The 17399-nt window shown below is 52.0% G+C and overlaps 1 protein-coding gene across 7 annotated transcripts in view; it reads right to left on the reverse strand.

Moving 5' to 3' along the window:
* The window catches only part of LOC137434176 (semaphorin-6D), a 512865-nt gene that overhangs the window by 102749 nt on the left and 392717 nt on the right, over positions 1-17399 (reverse strand). For all 7 annotated transcript variants that reach the window (XM_068126919.2, XM_068126921.2, XM_068126915.2 and 4 more), the window contains one exon: positions 11444-11545. In XM_068126919.2, coding sequence (XP_067983020.1) covers positions 11444-11545 — 102 coding nt within the window. The remainder of the gene's footprint in view (positions 1-11443; positions 11546-17399) is intronic.

Here is a 17399-nt window from a genome sequence, read left to right on the forward strand (position 1 = left end):
GCAATTGCCCTTAATGCCTCTCCATACTTCTTCCACTCCTCCTCAAATCCTTATGCTTCTTCACAAAGTTGCTCATACCTGGCCCTCACCCCCTCCTTGTACTCTACGACGACATTTCCCCGACACTTCCCCTACCTAATAACCTTCCAACCCCTACTCTTAGCCTCCCTCCTTTTCTTCATCCTCACCACAAACACACAGGCATTTGCTGGATGGTATCATATGCTGTCCCACCACTGTCTCGCCATCCTAAACCCTCCACAGCTGTTGCCTCTTTAACACCACCAAATGCAATTCTGTTCTGTGCTGTCCACTCATATAGGCTGTCCTCTTGTGGTTTTACTGCTTTTGAAAGAACTAGGGCATGCCCGTACGTGGGTGCAATGCCCGTACGTGGGTACGTGGGTACGTGGGTGCGAGTACGGTGACAATCCCCCCCCCCTCTATTTACATGAAATGGTTTGGTCCATGAAATGTTTTGGTCCATTCGCAACGCCAAAGCGAACGGCGAACGCTTTACATGAAATGGTTTGGTTCATGAAATGTTTTGGTCCATTCGCAACGCCAAAGCGAACGGCGAACGGCTTGCGAGTACAGTGACAATCCCCCCCCCCCTCTATTTACATGAAATGGTTTTAATTAGTTTTAAAACATAGTTTAACGCCAACATAGCGGCAACATAGTTTGCCAACGTGAAATAAATGAATACGCTCTCAAATGTGCCGTCCGAGGCAGAGTGTGTTCGCCACGTTCGGCACACGCGATAGCTCGCTGCTCTCTGATTGGTTGAATCGTTTTTTGGACATAGCTCGGTAAGTAATTGTCCGATTAATATGAAACCTTGAAAAGGCACATCCTCGGGTCCCCAGCAATATACCTGGCAAGTTTAAAGTATATTGGACCCGTGGTTGTCGAGAAACAGCGGTCACAGACAAACAAACAAACAAACAAACACACATACAGAGATTACTGGAATTATAGATAGACTAGAGCATGCCCGTACTATATATAAGCTAGGACGTGCCCGTACGTGGGTGCCCGTTCCTTGCCAAAAAAAAAAAAAAAAAAAAATTTGTGTAGGGGTGTGTGTGTGTAAACATCCTAGGGCGTGCCCGTACGTGGGTGCAAAAAAACATGCGTGCAAACAACAACAACAAAAAAAAACTTTGAAACCACGTGGCAGTAACGACCACAGAACCCCCCCCCCCCTCTATTTACATGAATGGTTTGGTCCATTCGCAACGACCACAGAACCCCCCCCTCTATTTACATGAAATGGTTTGGTCCAAAGCGAACGGCTTGCGGTGTTTGGTAAAGAAATCGCCATAGCTCGGTAAGTACTTGTCCGATTAATATGAAACCTTGAAAAGGCACATCCTCGGGTCCCCAGCAATATACCTGGCAAGTTTCAAGTATATCGGACCCGTGGTTGTCGAGAAACAGCGGTCACAGACAAACATACAAACACACATACACACATACACACATACACACATACACACATACACACAGAGATTAATGGAATTATAGATAGATGAATCAGCCATGGCCATCCCATTCCTTGCCACCAGCTCCACCAGTTCTTGACCCTCTCTATTCCTCGTTCCCCAACCAAATTTACCAACACATTCCTCTTAACCTGGCTCCGCTACTCCCATGTGTGTGTTGAAGTCCCACACAATGCACGGCATAACCTCCAGCTCAACCATTCCCATCATCCTCTCAAGTGCTTCCCGGAATTCCTGCTTCTCTACCCCAGATCTTCCCATTTGTGGTCCATAAACCGACATAACACACATCATTTGCCTCTGTATCATATTTCACATTAATAAGTTATTGTAGCGGTTACCGGAAGCATGACACAATTACCGTGCACCGGCCGATGACGCAACCGGCGAGCGGTCACGTGCCCGGACTCGCCCGGGCGTGTCCAGACTTGCCCTTCTCGGGCGAACACGGGGGCAAATCTCCTGGCGGCCTCCTGGAGGTCCGAGCGTTGGCGAGCGTCGTTGGCGAGCGAGCGTTGGCGTCAGGGATGAATTCGCCCGGCATGCGCAGTGGCTGGCCGTAGACCAGATCGGCGGTGGAAGCCTGGAGGTCCTCTTTAGGGGCCGTTCGGAGGCCCAATAGGACCCACGGGAGCCTGTCGGGAAAAACCGTCATCCTGGAGGCTGGCTCTGAGAGCGGCCTTCATTGGCAGTTGGATTGCCCGTTTCGGCGCGCCCTCGGACATCTCCTCCGACAGAGGCCCGCAATTCACCTCCGAGCTTTGGGGCACGGTCGCCCAGGCCTTGGGGGTCAAGCTTCACCGCACCACGGCCTACCACCCCCAAGCCAACGGCTTGTGCGAGCGGTTCCACCGCTCGATGAAGGCCGCTCTCAGAGCCAGCCTCCAGGACGACGGTTGGGCTGACAGGCTCCCGTGCGTCCTATTGGGCCTCCGAACGGCTCCTAAAGAGGACCTCCAGGCTTCCACCGCCGAGCTGGTCTACGGCCAGCCACTGCGCATGCCGGGCAAATTCATCCCTGATGCCACCGGCCCCTGGTCCGCGGCTCGCCAATGCTCGGACCTCCAGGAGGCCGCCAGGAGATTTGCCCCTGTGCCCATGTCCCACCACGGCTGCCCCCAACCCCACGTCCCCCCAGCACTTCGCACTGCGGAGTACGTTTTTATCCGGCACGACGCACACTGGGGACCGCTCCGGCCGCCGTACGATGGACCTTTCCGGGTCCTGCAGAGGGACGACAAGTCATTCATCGTCGACATCGGCGGCAAGCCGGACCTCATCTCCGTGGACCGCCGCCTCAAGCCGGCCCATTTGGACCTCGACCAACCTCCACGGTTGGCCCTTCCTCCACGACGGGGCCGTCCCCCGTCAACCAAGCCCCCCGCCCGACCATCCACCGCCACGCCGCCTACCACCCCCATACGAATCGCCAGGGGTCGTTTCGGCCGGGTCATCAGGACCCCCCTCAAACTGACTCTCCCGGTGCAGGTTAATTCTGGGGGGGGGGGGGGGGGGGGCGCATGTAGCAGTTACCTGAAGCATGACACAATTACCGTGCACCGGCCGATGACGCAACCGGTGAGCGGTCACGTGTCCGGACTCGCCCGGGCGTGTCCAGACTTGCCCTTCTCGGGCGAACACTTGCCTTGCATACCACGCCCCATCGAGAGGCGTGACTTACCTATTTTGCATACCACGCCCCGCCTGAGAGGCGTGGCTTTTGTGTGTTCAGTTTGCGATATAAATTGCCGCTCGATCGAGGGGCGGATAACGGATTCAGTATGCTTTTGAGTTCTTTGGTTTTGAGCTAAATAAATAGCTCGGTGAATCTTCGTTCCTGTGACGTCCATTTTGTCCGGCTTTATCGTGCGAGCACAGCTCCCACATTATGTTAATTTCACAACATCCCATATTCAACTTGATTTAAATTGTAAACCTCAAAACATAGTTCCTCTACCTAAAAAAGTAAGGACCTTAACCTGTAAGCAATTGACTAGTTTCCCGACTGCACGGATCATCACCTGGGCACCGTTCTTCACATACATACATACTGTATACATACACACACACACACACACACACACACACACACACACACACACACACACACACACACACACACACACACACACACACCTAATATAGATCTAGATTCTAGATAGATAGGTAGATCGCTCTTATATAGATATATGGATGGATAGATAGATATGTGAATAACGTGTACTTTAGATACACCTTTACACCTTAAAATGGTGGATCTGACCGCACTTCAAAGCAATTGCAAACATGTGTCACCTATGGGGAGGTGTACAGTAGGCCTTTGCCACATCTCTGGCATCTCCACAGTGTTATTGAAATGAACATAAAAGCAGAAAATGCGAAAAATGGTTCTTGTTACTCCCGCCAGGGAGTAATGCATTCGATCGTGTCCGTGTGTGTTTTCGTGTGTTTGTGAACAAGATATCTGGAAAGGTTCTGAACGGATTTGGATGAAAGTTGGTGGGATGATTGCCCTTGGGATAAGGAAGAATTGATTAGTTTTTGGTGAAGCTCAGGATATTATTCCGGATCCAGGAATGTTTTGAAGGATATTTTTACCATTGGAAGATAGGGCTCATTTTTTTAAACATTATCTTCTATATATTCTATATTTAACATTGTGATATGAAAATAGTTTTCATATTTGTTGTAAATGTAGTTTAAACTCGCGGTTATGCGTTAGAGCGGTGTATTTTGTTAGCAGCGTCGTCTGCAATGTTCATTTCTTTTTCTAATAAAGACATATTCTGTCATTTTTAAACGACAAAAGTGTGTATTAGATTTCCCTGTTTCATAAAATGTATCGTTTGGTACGTATAATGCCTTAAAACTGTTTTTGTTTTTTGTTTTTTTCTTCAGAAGAGATATCATATCAACAACATTTACCTCAGCGAATGTCAATCGCGGTGTCAGTATTTGATGAACTTATAAAGACTTAGGTGAGTTATAAGTGTAACCAGCATGTGCACGGGATTCTTCCCAGAAGAATGAGTGGTCGTATTAGCTTGTGCGACTGAAAATGAGCGAGTTTTGTTTTGACGTTTGGGCCAGTTTTATATGTTGTATCCGTAAGGAATGAAACGAACGTTTTCCTGGCTTACAATTTTATTTGAAGTCACACATGCCTCAAAATACACTCACTTATATAGAATTGAACGCTGAATCCGAAAATGTAAGTGAAATTGCCTTGTTTTTTTTTAACATTATCTTGTGGCGGTCACGATGGCTCGCTGGCGCGGTGACATCATTCCGCGCACCAAGAGGGTGTCGGCCACGCCCGAGGGGTAGGCGTGGCCTCGGGATATACACGGGCGTTACGCGCGGTAAAGAGCGGTAAAGCGGACAAGTAAAGAGCGGTAAAGCGCGGCGTTACGCGCGCTGCTTGCGAGCAAGGAGGAAGCGGACAAGCGGTAACTTATAAGCGTCTTTATTTGAGGAGCTCACTGTAACACTAGCACGCTCCAGGCTGCGCGCCCCGTGTATATCCTCAGGCCACGCCTACCCCTCGGGCATGGCCACCGCCCACTTGGTGCGCGGAATGATGTCACCACGCCAGTGGGCTTTCGTGTCCGCCACACGCGCCCCCCCCAGAATTCCCGCGCACCTGGAGGGCCAGTTTGCGGGGCAAACGGATGACCCGGCCGAAGCGCCCCCTGGCGATCGGCGGCGTCCGGGGTGCAGGGATGCCAGGTGGGATGCCCCTGGCTGCCCCTGGGATGGGTGCAGGACCGGGGGGCGGCGTGGCGTCGGGGCTGGGCGGTGCCGGGGGTCCGCCCGCAGGGGGGCGGCCCCGACGCGGGGGTCGGGCCACTGGCGATGGATGGTCCACGTCGAGGTGAGCCAGCTTGAGGCGGTCTACAGAAACGCGGTCAGGAGTACCGCCGATGTCCAGGGTGAAGTGCTTCGCCCCGGTCTCCAGCACGCGGAAAGGCCCGTCGTACGGGGGCCGCAGTGGTGTCCGGTGGGCATCGTGGTGGACGAAGACGTACTCCGCCGTGCGAAGCTCCGGGGCGACGTGCGTCGGTGGGTGCCCGTGGCATGCCGTTGGCACCGGGGCGAACCTCTGGGCGGTCTCTTGCAGAGCGGAGCGCTGCTGTGCCGCGGACCATGGTGCCGTGGAGTCGGGGAGGAACTCGCCCGGCACCCGCAGCGGTTGCCCGAAGACCAACTCCGCCGCGGATGCGCGCAGGTCCTCCTTGGGCGCCGTCCGGAGGCCCAGCAGGACCCAGGGGAGCCTGTCGACCCAGCCGCCGTCGCGGAGGGTGGCCCGGAGCGCGGCCTTCAATGAGCGGTGAAATCGCTCACACAGGCCGTTAGCCTGGGGGTGGTAGGCCGTGGTTCGGTGCAGCCGGACCCCGAGCCCCTGCGCGACCGCCCCCCAGAGCTCCGAGGTGAACTGGGGGCCGCGGTCGGACGAGATGTCTGAGGGGGCGCCGAACCGGGCGACCCAGGTGGCGATGAAAGCCTGCGCGACGTCCGCCGCCGTCGTCGACGCCAAGGGCACGGCCACCGGCCACCGGGTGGTGCGGTCCACCATGGTGAGGACGTGGGTGAAACCCCGCGAGGGGGGCAGAGGTCCCACCAGGTCCACGTGGACGTGGTCAAACCGGCGTTCCGGCACCGTGAACGGGGCCAACGGGGCCTGGGTGTGCCGGTGCACCTTGGCGCGCTGGCACGCGAGGCACGTCCTGGCCCAGCCGCGGACGGCCTTCCGGAGGCCATGCCAGACGAACTTGTCGGCGATCAACCTTTGGGAGGCCCTCGCGCCCGGGTGGGACAGGCCGTGGATGGCGTCAAACACCTGGCGTTGCCAGCCCGCGGGCACGATGGGGCGAGGCCGCCCGAGGGAGACGTCGCACAAGAGGGCCGCGCCCGCGCCGTCGAACGGCACCTCGGTGACGCGGAGGCCCGTGATGGCGGTCCGCAAGGCCTGGACGTCGGGGTCAGCGGCCTGGTCCGCTGCCATCCGGGCATAGTCGATGCCGAGGTGGACTGCGTGGGCGACGGCCCGGGAAAGGCAATCCGCCACCGGGTTGTCCTTCCCCGTGACGTGCCGGATGTCCGTCGTGTACTCGGACACGGCCGAGAGGTGATGCTGCTGCCGGGCCGACCACGGCTCGGTGACCTTGCCCATCGCGAAGATCAGCAGCTTGTGGTCGACGAAGGCCGTGAACGCACGGTCCTCGAGCAGATGGCGGAAGTGCCTGACCGCCAAGTGAAGCCCGAGCAACTCGTGGTCGAAGGTACTGTAACGGCGTTCGGGCGGGCGAAGCTGCCGGCTAAAGAACGCCAGCGGTTGCCAAGCTCCACGCACCCATTGCTCGTGCACCGCGCCCACCGCGTAGTCTGAGGCGTCGGTGGTGAGGGCGATCGGTGCATCGGGCGCCGGGTGCGCGAGCATGGTGGCGTTAGCCAAGGCGAGCTTCGCGCCCGTGAACGCCGTGTCCATCTGCTCGGTCCAGGTAACGTCGCCTTTGCCCGGCTTACCTCGGAGAGCTTCGTGCAGGGGGCGCAGGAGCTGGGCGATACGGGGCAGGAACCAATGGTAAAAGTTCACCATGCCCAGGAACTCCTGCAGCCCTCTGATCGTGCGGGGGCACGGAAACCCCTTCACCGCCTCCACCTTGGCCGGCAGGGGGACGGCTCCGTGCCTGGTGACACGGCGCACCAGAAAATCGATTACGGCGACGCCGAACCGGCACTTTGCGGGGTTCACAATCAGGCCATGCTGGCCCAGGCGTTCGAAGAGCGTGCGGAGGTGGCGTAGGTGCTCTTCGCGGGACGCGCTGGCGACGAGGATATCGTCCAGGTAGACGTAGACAAAATCCAAGTCGCGCAGGACGCTGTCCATCAGTCGCTGGAACGCCTGAGCCGCATTCTTCAGACCGAAGGGCATCCGCGGGAACTCGAAGAGTCCGAATGGCGTGATGACCGCCGTCTTCGGGACGTCCTCCGGCCTGACGGGGACCTGATGGTAGCCGCGTATGAGGTCCACCTTCGAGAAGAAGGACATGCCCGCCAAACGGGCGGAAAAGTCCTGAATGTGGGGGACGGGGTAGCGGTCGGGAGTGGTGGCGTCATTGAGACGGCGATAGTCCCCGCACGGTCGCCATCCCCCGCCTGGCTTCGGCACGATGTGCAGCGGCGACGCCCAAGCACTCTCCGAGCGCCGAACGATGCCGAGTCGCTCCAGGGTAGCGAACGCCGCTTTTGCCACCGCCAGCTTTGTCGGCTCGAGGCGGCGTGCCCGGGCGTAGACCGGTGGCCCGACGGTGGGGATGTGATGGGCCACCCCGTGCTTGACGGCCCCCGCCGAGAAGGTGGGCTGCGTGAGGGCCGGGAAGCCGGCGAGGAGGCGGGTGAATTCGTCCGCTGCCGGAAGCGTACAGATCAACGTGGCCGGAACCGAACCGTTCGGCAAGCCGCTTGGCAAGCCGCTCGGCGAGCCGCTCGTTGAGCTGCTCGACGAGCTGGGCAGCGCACAAGCGAGCGAGCTGAACGTCTCGGCCTGGACAAGACGTCTGCGCTTTACGTCGACCAGGAGCCCATTAGCGCACAGGAAGTCCGCGCCAAGCAGTGCCATGGGCACGTCGGCAGTGACGAACGTCCATCGGAAAACCTGCCCTCCGAACCGCAGAGAGAGGCAGCGTTTTCCGTACGTACGGATTGGCGTCCCGTTCGCGGCAAGCAGCGCGGGGCCCCCGCCCGCGGCGTGCTTGTCTGACGTACCGGCAGGAATGACACTCACCTGCGCTCCTGTGTCGCACAGGTAACGGTGCCCGGATAAGGTGTCCGTTATGAACAGCAGGCTGTTCGAACGGCCGGCCCTCATCGCCACTATTTAGCGCCGGCCCGGGCTTTTCCCGACCTGTTGAAGGAGCATGGTGGATGACACTGCCGAGCCTCGTGGCCGAACTTGGCGTGGAACCAGCACCAGGTGGTGGAGCTGGAGGAGTGCGGCTGGCACCGCCAGGCCGGTGGAGTTGGCGGTTTTCCCCGCGGTGGCGGTTTTCGCCGTGGCGGTGGGCGGGGCGTGGCGGCGGTCACGAGGTGCGTATCAGCATGCTGCGTATGCTGTGTAAGCTGACACTGTGGATCAGCATCATCAGCAGCATCAGCCTCGAGGTCCGTGACGGCCGCACCGGCTCTCGCCCACGTGTCCGAAGCCGCGAAGTACCTGTCCGCCTCAGCTGCCAATGCTCGGGGTTCCGTTAGCACGGTCCCGGCCAACGCGAGGCGAACCTGCGCTGGAAGTTGGCGATGGAAAAGCACCCGGAATAGAGAACCGGGGGCTTCGTCGCCCAACAGTGACAGCATATGGTCCATTCGGACCGACGGGCGCGTGTCGCCGAGCTCGGGGAGATCCAGGAGGCGGTCGGCCCGTGCGTCGTCCGTGAGGCCAAACGTGGCTAGGAGTAGCCGCTTGAGTCCCTCGTACTTGTGGCCGTCCGGTGGGTGGCGAAGGACGGACACAACTCGAGCGGCCGTGCCAGGCCCGAGGGAGGCGACGACGTGGCAGTAGCGCGTGTCGTCGCCGGTGAGGCGCCGAAGCTGAAATTGGGCTTCGGCTTGGACGAACCAGACTTCGGCCTGGGCCTCCCAAAATTCGGGAAGTTTAATCGACATTGCGTTATTGGCCCTGGCAATGGCGTCGTGTGTGGAAGGATCGCTCCGGCAGATCCAACGTCGAGGGTCACCAGTAAAGCGCGGCGTTACGCGCGCTGCTTGCGAGCAAGGAGGAAGCGGACAAGCGGTAACTTATAAGCGTCGTCTTTATTTGAGGAGCTCACTGTAACACTAGCGCGCTCCGGGCTGCGCGCCCCGTGTATATCCTCAGGCCACGCCTACCCCTCGGGCGTGGCCGCCACCCACTTGGTGCGCGGAAATATTGTCACCACGCCAGTGGGCTTTCGTGTCCGCCACAATATCAACATTTACCTCAGCGAATGTCAATCGCGGTGTCAGTATTTGATGAACTTATAAAGACTTAGGTGAGTTATAAGTGTAACCAGCATGTGCACGGGATTCTTCCCAGAAGAATGAGTGGTCGTATTAGCTTGTGCGACTTAAAATGAGCGAGTTTTGTTTTGACGTTTGGGCCAGTTTTACATGTTGTATCCGTAAGGAATGAAACGAACGTTTTCCTGGCTTACAATGTCATTTGAAGTCACACATGCCTCAAAATACACTCACTTATATAGAATTGAACGCTGAATCCGAAAATGTAAGTGAAATTGCCTTGTTTTTTTTTAACATTATCTTGTGGCGGTCACGATGGCTCGCTGGCGCGGTGACATCATTCCGCGCACCAAGAGGATGTCGGCCACGCCCGAGGGGTAGGCGTGGCCTCGGGATATACACGGGGTGCGCAGCCCCGAGCACCTCAGTGCTATAGTTGAGCTTTGGAATAAAGACTCTTTTTGGTTACCCGCGTTGTTGCTTATCTTCTTGGCAAACAAGTCGTGTGCATAGCACCGCACTTCAATCTTCTCGATATTCTAAATATATATATATCTGTACAGTGTCTGTGTTGTGTTGTCTTGTCTTGTGTTGTCACTGAACTACTCCCTCAAACTTTTGTGAAATCGTACTATTCCAACTTGACCCACGGCGGGAGTATGCGCTCTACTGAGTGGCGTTCTAGTAATGTTTCTTGTTTTGCAATGATAAAATATGGAAGAATTTTTTTTTAAACCACAATGACAAATTGTTTAAAACCACAATGACAAATTGTTTAAAACCACAATGACAAACACACATTACAGCATAAAGGTGTTTGAGTGTGTGTTTGAGTGTGTGTTTGAGTGTGTGTTTGAGTGTGTGTTTGAGTGTGCATGTGTTGGATGGTGAAATAACTTTGCACACGTAGACGCGAGCTACGCACTGCAAATATAATTGCTGCATTATCTCACAGTGGGCATTTCATCAGCACGTGCTTCAAATCAAGGGATACCTGTTTGAAAGGAATCCGGAGTACATGTGATACATTCATTACTTGTATAAACGTCGCTGGCAGTATGTCCTATTGTGTTCCATCGCTCCGAATTAGCACGACCTTCCCTTTGGAGCCATAGAGCGGCTGCTCTATAAATTTCCCGAAAAGCACCCGGATGGCACAGCGACTTAACTCGCTGCAGACGTCTCCACGGATGGCCGGTGTTCAATTTCCACCCGACAACTCGACCTCAATGGCAGTCTTTCTCCATTGTATCCTTTACTCGATCTTGGGTCAGATTGCTTGATAGGGTGGGACAGGATGAACACCTGGACACCTTTTGACAGAGAAAAGACATTCCGTCCAACTGTGGCATGCGTGCCAACATCTGGGTCGCCATTAAATGGGAGCGTTTCAGGTGGCACGATTCAGTTGAACTTTATGGTGCACATTTTTGTTTAGTACATATGGAGCAGTTGCTCTACTTCTGTTCACACGCGCACGAAATTTAGTAGTTTTGTCCAAGCAGAGTAATCTATTTTTGTGGCACAGAGCACGAACCCAGTGATAAACGAGCTGTGATGGTGCTCAAGGAGATGTGATTGTGTACGTGTTGAAAATACGGTAACATGCTACGGTCTTACTACCACTAGTATTACCACTACTACTACAACAGGGTGTTCCGTGCAGCCAAACAGTGGTGGTAATAAGTTACCAACTGTACAAATGATGACAATAACATATGCCAACGGATTTCATCATTTTCAAGGAAAGAACCGCCTTCAGAGGCCATTTTTCCCCGCAGGGCAGGGGTTGGCATTTTTTTGGGCACAGTGGTCCCCTTTTTGAAGCAATGTTTTACGGCCGGATCATTTTTAAGGAAAGCATGTATCAAAATGGAATTAATATCTGAGATGACCAAATTTAAATGCACGAAAACTAAACGGATTTGGAGACTCACCAGATAATCTCTGCAAAGCGGATTGAAGGCATTGGTCCCACAAACAAGAAGCGGGCCTCCAGGCCTAGGTGCGATAACTTTGATATAATTGTGGCATTCCTCCTGGGAGGGAGGGGAGGATAGATGGGGAAGATTTGCAGGAGGGAGGACCAATGAATGATAAAAAAGAGGAAAAGAATGCATGGAAGATTAAAAAAAAAAAATTAAAGATTTCAAAAAGTTATTCGGGAAAAGTTAAGGGATGGGAAAGGAAAAAAAAGCCAAAGGAAAAGTAACAAATAAAACGGATTATAAGAAGAAAACAAAATCAATGAATGATGGTTAAAAATATAACAGAAGATATCAGGTAAAATAAAGAGCATGGGGAGTACAACAGGGATGAGGAGGTGAGGAGGTGAGGAGGGAAGGATTGGGGTGGGAGGAAGAAAAGAAAAACATTTCTAAAGCACCTCTGTTATAAACACATCGTCGTTAAAAATTAAACAAAATCGATGCTTATGTGCACAATTAATCGAAAGCTCAAAGTTACCATCGTGCCAGTTGTTGGAAGGTCCTCAGACTGAAGCTGGTCTATCCCATCCAAGTGGAAAGTTAACCTTGCCAGTAAGCATTGTAAGCTTGGTTATACAGGTAGCTTACCAACTGCCATTAATACCCGGTAATAACTTGTGTTATGGCCTATTTGTCCAAATGTGGCCACCATTGGCACCACCATCATCTCCTCACTCTTGCATGAGCCTAGAACTTTGTAAACAAAAATGGTTAACATTCTGGGTCTGCGTATCGAGGCCACGTGGGTACATATACGCCTGTGGTATAATGGTGGCAGAAGAGCTTGACTGGTTGTACTTCCAATTGACTAATCTTGCGTCGGATCCTTGATGGGGATCAGACCTGAATAAAAAAACCCTCCATTTTGACGCGGTGGTAGCAGGGGCCCCTGCATCTCGGAGAATGCTGTTCTTTGTGTGGGGATGAATGACAGCGGGTGTGCGACCTTCATTTATACCGTAGACATGAAGTCCCACAGGACATCTTTTGAAAGATTGTGTACAAGATGAAAACAGTTGTAGTCCATTGTATGCCAGTGTCCTTACCAAATTGTCTGCTTTGGAGTTAACCGTGTGTAATTAGCACTCCCTGCAGGTGTGATTCCTGGTGTGTGGATACGATGGGACAGAACTCCTCTTCCTGTATCCTCAGTTACCTTGTGATATGAAGCTGGGGCTCTGTAAAGCTGACGTCTGGGAGGGTAAATCTGGAGGATATCTGATGCGCCAATGCATTTTGAATCTCAATGTAATTCCATTCAAAGCCGACCGAATCAAATTGTATTCCTTGATACAGGACGCTGAAGAAAGCAGGTTAGGATCCGAGCCTGCCTTTCACCCCAACACGCCTGTAATCTTTGTAGAAAATTGGAATCGAGAGAAATCTGTATCTGTTCCCCCACCCTGGCCGACGAGATGAAATCTTCCCTCTCTGTCCGTGGAATTTACCAGTCAGCAGAATTCTGTTGTTGTAATATAACCTCAGAGGCGAGATAGCACGAGTTTAATGTGTGGGACCACTCTTGCGGAAACCTCCAGGTCCAAGTCACTGACATCAGATCTACCACCTGTGCTGAGGTCCAAATCTCTTCTTTCATTCTTTCAACTGTCTCCCGCTATTCTTGTCACACCTATCCATCCCAAACACCTATTAAATAAAGCAATATCTTCATTTTTACATTCACATCTCTCCCAAATACAAAATGCAAAGGAAAGGAGAAAAGATGAGCAAAGCCCCTCTAAAAGTGACATTCGGTCAAGGTAGCGAGGGTTTTCCGCAATCCCACGATGTAATTCAAAGGGCACGAAACACGGATTTGACTCCAGCGAATTTGACAAAGATCGCAATGCAGACGAAATCCACAACACTGAAAATACTCCCCCTCCGAACCCTGGGCCCCCCTCACCACCCCAACCCCATCTGGCCACCCTTGAAAACGTCCGTCGTCTCATTAGCATGAGAAAGAGTTTAAACGGCTTAAGTGGTCCAGGCTGAGGCCCGAGCAGAGAAAACGAGAGGCAGGGCAGTTTTGTCGATGGAGTTCAATATTGTGGAGATTAAATCAGACGGAGAGGGAAGAAAAGTGAACACAAGGTAGCCAAAGCAACCGCAGATTACACGAGGCATGCGCAGCCCATGGGACGTCTTGTGATACAAGCAAAGCAGAGAGTCTCAAGAAAAAGAGAAGAATAGCAATGGAGGAAGCACAACGCACCATTGTACGGATAAGCAAAATGCGTTGCTGCAGTCACCGACACCAGAGGCCTATTTACCCCCGGTGGTGTAAATGCAGTACATCCGATAAACTCGAACAGCTCTTTAGGCCCGACTGCTTCGATAATTAGACGAGTGATTTTACATAGACTCCACTTCCTATAAAATGATGTAATCGCATGCAAAACTGAGCAAAAGTGCAGGCCATTAGGAAGCCATTTTCCAATAGCACGCTTAAACCAACAAGAAACTTGAGGTGATATGGAAATGGTGCACAGGAGTCTTCATTCATCCTCAAATTATAAGGTTCGTGCAAGATCTTCCAATATCACCGACACACAATTAAGCACCGAACACATCAGCGAATATGAAGCAATTTTAAAAACAAATGGAAACAAAGTCAAACATCTGCACAACTGGTGAGATCGCCTGGATTGTTTAATAGAAGGATGTCGTCTTTCCCACAAGACATCATCTCTTTTTACGTGAAACCTATTGGACCAGGCAGCTGGTACTGAAGTACACACCTTCCTTAGGGAGGGAGCTACCACCACTGTTCTGCTCAACGTAATTTAGAGCTTCAATATTGTTTGTGTTCTATGTGCAGATGAGATGATGTTAACACCTTTCTGCAATGTTGCATGCGGTTTGCCGAAGGGAGAGACCCTTTATAAGGTGGTCTCGTCGTTAGACAAATCCACTCTGGGACAAATTCAAACCCCGGACGAGTCATACCAAAGGCTTTTAAAAGGGTACGCAGTACCTCCTCAGTTGATGCTCAACATTTAAAAAGGATAGAGCGCAGACAAACAAATGTTGGCAACCATTGCACAGGTCTCCTCCTGAATTGAAGCTCCTTGTAAGGGAATTTATGTTTACTTACACTAGACACACCACCTCCCTTTACGAGCAGCATGGGGTGTGCTGGGGTAGGAGGGGGATAGTGGGAGAAGTGGGCCAAAGATATTTTGTGTTGTGGCTAATAATCCCCCCTGTCGGCAGCAGGGGTTGGTAAACCACTTGCACTGTGGCACATGTACATATGAAAATTGTAAGTCGTCTCTCCTCCACTTGCAGAGTGGGGTGAGGGTTGAAGGGGGGTTGATTTTTTGTGCCCATGACGTGACCCTGGGTACCACCAACACGTATGCAATTTTTTATGGAGAATCATCTATCGCTGCCTTTTCCTATAATTTTAGACCTGCAGACACATACAAGGAACACATACAAGGAACACATACAAGACACATAGCCTGGTGTTGGCTTAGCGGTTAGCGTTCTGGCTTGGGATCCCTACGGATCCTTGGTTCGAATCCTGATTGATTGCTGAATTAACACCAGGGGGGGTTGACACAGCCTGTCATCCTTCTGAGGTCGGCAATTTGAGTACCAGTTCACTGGTAATTCCCTGTGTGTCGCAAGGGGCGACTAACAGGGTTGGCGGCAGGAAGGGCATCCGGCCATAAAACATTGCTTCAAAAAGGGGACCACGGTGCCCAAAAAAAGGATCCACCCACGCTCTGTGGGGAAAAATGTCCTCTAAATGTGGTTCCTTCCTTCCTAGACACATACAAGGAATTACTTTATTTCATGGTGGGTAGTTCGTGTGCAGCCACTGGGCTGCTGGTTCCATCTTTTTACTCTGGGCACGTCTGCCGCTGATGCAATGACTCTCTATAAGCAGTTATCTGGTACTCAATTTGCCGACCTCAGAAGGATAACAGGCTGGGTCAACCCCACCTGGCGTTAATACAACGGGATTCGAACTCAGGACCTTAGGATCTTAAGCCGAGTTGGTAGGGTTAGGGTTAGGGTTAGGGTTAGCCACAGTTCACTCTGGCAGTTCAAGCCCTAACCATTAGGCCAACACCATGTGATACTTTCTTTAATACTATCAGGGGTACCCAGCGTTTTCCGGTGCTGTTCTAATCCTTTTGGCATTTTGAAGAAATCAAATTTTTTGTTTTTTCTATTTTTTTGGGTGGGCCTAAAATACTTCCTTGCACAGACTTAGTAATAGGGTTGAGGATCATTTCATATTACCTTTCACATAGCTACAAAGGCTTAGGCACTATAGCTAATTTTTTAAAAATCCAAATGAGAGGATTGTGTGAGGAGGGGTATCAGTAAGGTGGGAGTGGTTGGAGGGTGGAGAGAATTGGCTGTGGACAGAGAGAAGTAGAGGAGTATGGTGCTCAATGCAGGACAGGAGCTTGGTGCCATTGAACCTCACCCCTTACAAAGGGAATAAATGAGAAGAAGAATGAGAATGAGTCACAAATAGCTAAAGTATGTCTCCATCTACATCTCTCTCTCTCTCTCTCAGATGACATGTACCAACTTTTAACCACCCATCCCAACTCTCTCACTTCCTCATATGTGATGATTTCAATTGCAACCATGACAATTGGCTGGGTGTTGGTACCTCTATCACCAGCCATGGCACTTCAGAAAAGTACTTCTGTGACTCCATGGGACTGTGTCAATCTGTGAACGTTCTCACGTGTATTTGTAAATGGAAAATCCTCCCTTCTGAATTTAGTTATGACCAACTTCTGCACCAATCCCTCTTGCTCTCTTGCTCTTCCTCTGTTCCCATTAGTTCATGTGATCATGCGCTTGGGAAGGTCAACATCTCTCCATCCATTCTCAGAGAACAGCCTTAGCACTGGCGTGTGTGGCAGTTCACTCAGGCAAACTGGCTGAGACGGCAAGCAGCCATCTCTCTTCAGGACTGGTCTCCTATATCGACCGCCCCTGATATGAACTAAACCTGAGAATTCTTCCACAGAAACCTGCTCTACCTTGTGCAGAGATTAATCCCATCTCATCTTCAGTTGTCACCCATGCTCCCACCCATGATACACTGAATCCTGTGGTGAGGCAGTTGCTTTTCAACAAGTTGAATTCTACCCCTTGAAGGTAAATCAGACCAAAGGCAATCTGAGATTATTCCACAAAGCCCACAACAAGTGTCCACTCTCAGGAGAGCCAGAAAACAACATCTGTCCACCCTAAAGATTGAACTTTCAAACTTGTCTCCCTTCTCTAATACCTGGTGGTGCCTTGTTAAGTCTGTCTCCTGAGTATGCTCCCCCTCCATCCCTACCCTCCTCTCAAATGGCCCCACCACCGACTTTGCTTGTGAGAAGGCCGAATGTCTCAATTCTGTGTTTGCTTCCAAGTCTTGTGTCCCAACCCTTCTGTATCCACCCTTCCCTGTCTTTTCCAACTGTCCCTCGACTCTGTGTCTTTTGCACCTGAGAAGGTGGAGAAGTTTTTGTCAACCCTCGACTCTGATTCTGCAACTGGACCAGGCGGCATCAGCTCACTTGTCCTAAAAAAAACCTGCTCTGCTGCTCTTGCACTTCCTGTCACTTATTGTACTCTTTCCCTTTTCTCCCAATAATTTGCCCGATGTCATATTCCATCTGCCTGGAAATAAGCCAACATCACTGCATTACATGAACAAGGTGCAAAAACCGATCCCCTTATCAACAAACCTATCAGCTTACTTCCAATAATCAGCAAGGTCATGGAATCCATCATCGTAGTTCACATTAAATCCTTCCTTTTCTCCACCGGACTCATCTCATCAATTTGGATTCTGACCACATCACTCTATTTTAGACTTACTGCTTCTACTCTCCCAAGAATGAAAGGAGGCTCTCAATGTCGGACATGAGCTCAG

The sequence above is a fragment of the Myxine glutinosa genome, chromosome 10 (assembly GCF_964187855.1).
Source record: "Myxine glutinosa chromosome 10, kmMyxGlut1.1, whole genome shotgun sequence".
NCBI lineage: Eukaryota > Metazoa > Chordata > Myxini > Myxiniformes > Myxinidae > Myxine > Myxine glutinosa.